This window comes from Sesamum indicum, linkage group LG2 (assembly GCF_000512975.1).
Source record: "Sesamum indicum cultivar Zhongzhi No. 13 linkage group LG2, S_indicum_v1.0, whole genome shotgun sequence".
Classification (NCBI taxonomy): domain Eukaryota; kingdom Viridiplantae; phylum Streptophyta; class Magnoliopsida; order Lamiales; family Pedaliaceae; genus Sesamum; species Sesamum indicum.
Window position 1 is genome coordinate 8,869,696 of NC_026146.1, and position 5,413 is coordinate 8,875,108.

The following is a 5,413-nucleotide window of genomic DNA, read 5'->3' on the forward strand; positions in this document are numbered from 1 at the left end:
GGTGCTCTGCTTGTGCCCGGTTCAATGAAAATGCGTGTAGTATAGTGATCGCTTGTCAGTACTAATTCTCTTCCTCTCAGGTCGTATTCCACTCCTCTCAGGTCGCGCTCCACTCCTCTCAGGTCGCGCTTCTTGCCTTATATGTAAGGCTGTGCTTTCAATCTCAACGATCTCCGTCTAGACCTTTTTCTGCTTCTCCACACTCTATATGATAGAGTAGGCCTTGTTAATGGAAGGAACCGGCTCCATGACCAGCAATTGATGGAGTACAATCTCAAAAACATCATTGAGCCCCATCAGAAATTGCATCAGTTGCGTGAAAGCAGCTAAGTCCTTCACTGCCTTCCATGCCCCACAGGTACACCCGCTGCACGTGCACTGGGGTGTTGGCTTTAGTTCTGCCATTTTGTCCCACAATCTCTTCATATTCGTAAAATAGGATGACAGAGGAAGATGACCCTGTGTCATTGAATAGATTTGTCTCTGAATTTGGTATAACTGAGGCCCGTTGCATTCTCCATAGCCTTGCTCAAGGTCGATCCAGAGGTTTCGGAGGACTTCATATACATGAAGGCCTCCACGATGTCCTTGGATATAGAGTTCAAGATCCAAGTTGTCACCATACTGTCAACCTGAATCCACTGTTCAAAGAAGGGGTCATTTGCGGTGGTTTTTCGAAGATTCCATCAATGAACCCCAATTTCATTTTGGCACGAAGCGCGCATTTGATTTCAAAACTCCAGTTCAAGTAATTGTTCCCAGTGAGTGGTGTACTCACCAATATCATTCCTGGGTGATTAGACCCATGAAGCTATAGCTTCTCGGGCAAAGGCTCCATTTCTGTATGACTTCTCAGCGAATCACCGGCTATCGTCGTAATCTATGGACACCGTATGCAGAGTCCTTTAAGAGAAGGCTCTGATACCATGCAAACTTCTCAAATGAAGAAGAAGAGTAGTGCCTCCATTCTCAAATCAATATGGAGAAAAACTAGTATTCATTTATCATGAAGAAAATACAATGAGAAACTTGTATAAATACAACAAGAAGGAATCTAGTTAACCGATTGCTAACTAACCAAATCTATGAAATAATCAAAAATCGTAACAAATTATTAAAAAGGACAAATAGCTAAACTGTACAGAAAAGGACAAAAACAGATCATAGGTCACAAGCGATGATCTGGTGAGGTGGTGATGACTTGGTGAGATAGCGATAACCTGGTGAGATAGCAATAACCTGGTGAGATAACGATGAGACCTCGATCCAGCCTGCGATCTGGTGGACTTTCTACGATATGAGGAGCAGCAACGCGACCTCGAGTTCGAACTAGCAACCTCGAGGACTTACATATTCTTCACAAATCTTAATAATTAATCATAAATAAATATTGTATTTGTTATATACGCACTTCGTTGAATTGGTTTCAAGGAAACATGGACGCACGTAGGCATGCATTTCAGTACATGTTTGCCAAAAAATCTACCAACATATATTATATAAATAAATAATATAATTATATGATTGAGAAATATATATATATAGGAGCAGAGATAGATACATGTGCACACATGGGATTGTCCTAAGAAAGCTAAGCAATGTTCAATATTCTCCAATCATTAGAGCTGCAATGGATTGATACAATGAACAAATCTTTTTGGATATTCTTAAATACGTTTTATGAGTTGTGATTTTAATTAGATTGTATATATATGAATCGTGTGTTGGAATTTGTGTGAGTATTTAATTAATTAATTTACTACCTTTAATGTTTATACAATTATTGATCTCAGACAACGTATATATTAATTACATAATTTGATCATATGAATGAAAGTTAATCTGGTTAGAGATTCAGCCAATGGGAGGTTTCAACTTTGACAGAAGTACAGCGCCAGGAAACAAAAATGCCGTTTACCCACGATTAGTGTTGCCATTAATTAGATATATGGATAATTACATGACTCCCTTCTCATAAAATTTGGTCTAATTATAAACGTAAACCCTTCATGATTTGGATATTATATCTGATATTTCTAAGTTTTGCTTCAATTTAACAAATAAATTTCTATATTAATCGAAATTCACCGAATTTGTTGATATTAAGAAAAAAAATAAAAAAAAATTATATTTACCTCCAATTGACTTATTACTAATCTATAATAGGTCAAGTAAATTTTTTTATGACCCAATTATCCTCATACTTTTTCACGTATTAATGCATGTGAGGATGTATATCTTCACTGTTACAAAGGTAGTTTAGTTTGAAAAAGAAATTATTTAACCTGCAATAAGTCATTAATAAGTCAATCGAATATAAATATCAATGTTTATTCATATTTGTTAATATCAGCAAATTTATATAGTGAATTTTGACTAATAGAAAGACTTATTTATTAGATGAAAGCAAATATCAAAAGTGCTAAATATAGTTTCAAACTAAGTAACTATCCCTTAGATATAATTTGGCAAAAAACGTAAATTTTATCCACTAATTACAGCATGAAACTTTTAGTGTTTCTTTTAATTATTTGAAAATATTGATGACGGCAACTAAAACATAGAGTTTTGTGACATGTGAGATAAGAAAAAAAAAAAAACTATATTAAAAAAATATTAGCAAATTACTCCTCTGTACTTCGAAAATGATGCAAGTAGCGTCCCGATTAATGGTTTAAATTGGTAATTTGTTGCATTTTTTTATATAATTTGTTTTTTGTTCATTTCTCATATCACAAGGGGGTAAATTGTATTTTTTCCGAAATAATATGATATACTTAGTTCAAATCTTGGTAAAAGAAAATCTAAATTAGCCTGAAATTAATTATCATACGCATGCCACCGGCATGACTTAGTTAATATGTGGTGCTTTTTTAATTTCTGACCACTTTTACTGACATGGCATATAGACTGGTAACACATTGTGCAAAACTATGACATCACCAAAATCGATCGAAAAAATTAAAAATCCTTAAAATTAAAGGGTCATTTGCCAAATATGTTCCAGTAATTTCCTATGAATTTCACATTTCTTAATGACATTTGAATTGGATGTGCTATTTTTTTTTAAAAAAAAAATTATCATCCTTAATTATAAATTTAAAATCAAAGAAGATCAAAACTACCATTCTCTTATACTTATAAGGCCAAAATTACATATTTTTTATATAATTATTGATAAAAAAAAAGTAGAAAATTAGGTGACAGATATACGATGATAATGTTGTAAGAATGACATTGATGCATGAGGCAGCAGTGCACGTGTGCCTCATCTAAACCACAGAGAGGACGCTTTCACTATCCAGACATGAACGTTTGCCCGATTGAGCTACTTCCATCCAATCCCAACTACATACTACCACCTCACGTTACTTCTCATTTGTAGCTCCATTGCTTCACTCCCATCCCTCATATTATCATATATAACTATATATTGTTATTAGAAAAAAAATATAATTTTAGTTTTATAATTTAAAAGGAGTTGTAGTTTTAATTTTGTTCGAATTCATTTGTATAATTTAATCTTGTAAAAAATTTTATAATTTTGATAATTTTACGTCAAAATTGTAATTTACTTGCAATTCTAGTCCTGTAAATAAATTCACATAGGACAAAGAGTGTCGACTCTCCTAAGCTATAGGACTAAAAATGCCAATCCCGTAAGTTACAGAATTAAAATTACAAAAAATTTAGTTAACTATCTGCAAGTCACATATGATTTTCTGACGAAATTGACAGAAGGTATTATAGGACTAAATTGCGAAAATCAATTTGTGTAGGACCGAAAATATTATCCCCATAAATTATAGGACCAAAATTGCATTTCTTTTTTCCTATTATTAAGGACTAGTTACACTTAGACCCCCTAAATTACAATTTTCTCTTAAAAAAACAAAATTACGATTATACCCCATCTGAAAATTCATATTTACACCTGACTCTCATTTGTTAGAATTTGGATAAAAAATATTGAAGCTAATAAGAATAATTACATAAATTCCCAATCATACCCCTAATTTGACATTCCAATGTAATAATTTTATACTTGAAAGGAAAAAAATGTAACGATATTAACCCTACTCCATATATATATACATATTATATTTGTCCCTTTATAAATATACATGATTATATTAAATAAAAAAAGATTGAAATATATTTAATTAATGTATATTTTTGTAATTCACATTTATTTATAAGGGTTAAAAAAGTAATTTTTGTATTTATAAGTCATACAATAGATACATACACTACCCTACCGTACTACATAAACTCATAACACCACTATAAATACTCAAAACATTAACTTTTTACACCAAGTGACTATTCATTCATTTAACAACACGCCCCTCTAAAAAATTCTCTATGCAGATTTAATTACACCTGGTGTTTTGTGTGGTGTTGTGCTAAGGGTAAAATTCTCGTCTCATCCATTAATCAGAATTACAACTTCATCAGCAATTCTTTTGCTAGCATCAACAATTTTTTTATCCAAATTCTAACGAAATACGGGCAGATGTAAACTGATAACTTTTCGATCATCATAAGTGTAATTTCAAAACTATAATTTCCCATTTTTAAAGGGAAATCTAAATATAATTGATCATATTATTAATACTTCAAGTCATCACCTTTTGCTTTTTAAGAATTGAGATAAAAATAAATAAGATGGAGAGTGGACTAATTTATGACATTCAATGGCATGTTCACTGGAATGAGAACTTAAAGGGATTAGCGCTAATATCTCGCGTTTACTTCCTAAAATCAGTTGGGATAAAATTTACGACAATTTTTTGTTTTCCTTAGATTGTCTTACATAATACCGAACAGCGAACAAAATTGTACTTTTACACTTGATCCGCCCACATTAGCAGTTCATCAAACGCTCGTTTACCAAATGTGGGGGGTTATGGTGTGATAGATTAATAAATGACAATGTGCAGAACAGATTAAAACGTATTTATTTTAATGTTTTTCGTATATTAGGTCACATATTTATTGTCAGAAAATAGAATTATTTTATCTTATGTTTACTAGTAGTGTTTTGAACTTATGACAAAGCACAAAAAATGATGAAAATGAGTAAGAATAAAACAGCAGTTTCTTTGTCAGATGTCAAGGCAAAAAAGAAGGTTAATATGGTGGAGAATCGAAATTTTCCGCCATATATGCTGCCCAGTATATTTACAAGTGGCATCCATAGTACACTTCCTTTTTGGCCAGTTTTAGGAATAATTTTTTTCTAAAGTTTGGTGTAATTATATATTGACCCTTCGTAGTTTGAAAAATTATATCCACTGAACTCTACTTTCATCTAATAAATAAGTTTTTCGATAGTCAAAATTTACTAATATTAACAAAACAATTAAAAAAGATTATATTGATCCTCAATTGACTTATTATCAATATTAAC

At 31.8% G+C, this 5,413-nt stretch overlaps 1 protein-coding gene across 1 annotated transcript; it reads right to left on the reverse strand.

Annotated features, from left to right (window-relative positions):
• Positions 205 to 787, reverse strand: LOC110011582. Its single transcript, XM_020691939.1, has 2 exons — positions 779 to 787; positions 205 to 624 (listed from the first exon to the last, which is right to left on the reverse strand). The coding sequence occupies exons 1-2, from the start codon at positions 785 to 787 to the stop codon at positions 205 to 207; spliced, it is 429 nt and encodes a 142-aa protein (XP_020547598.1).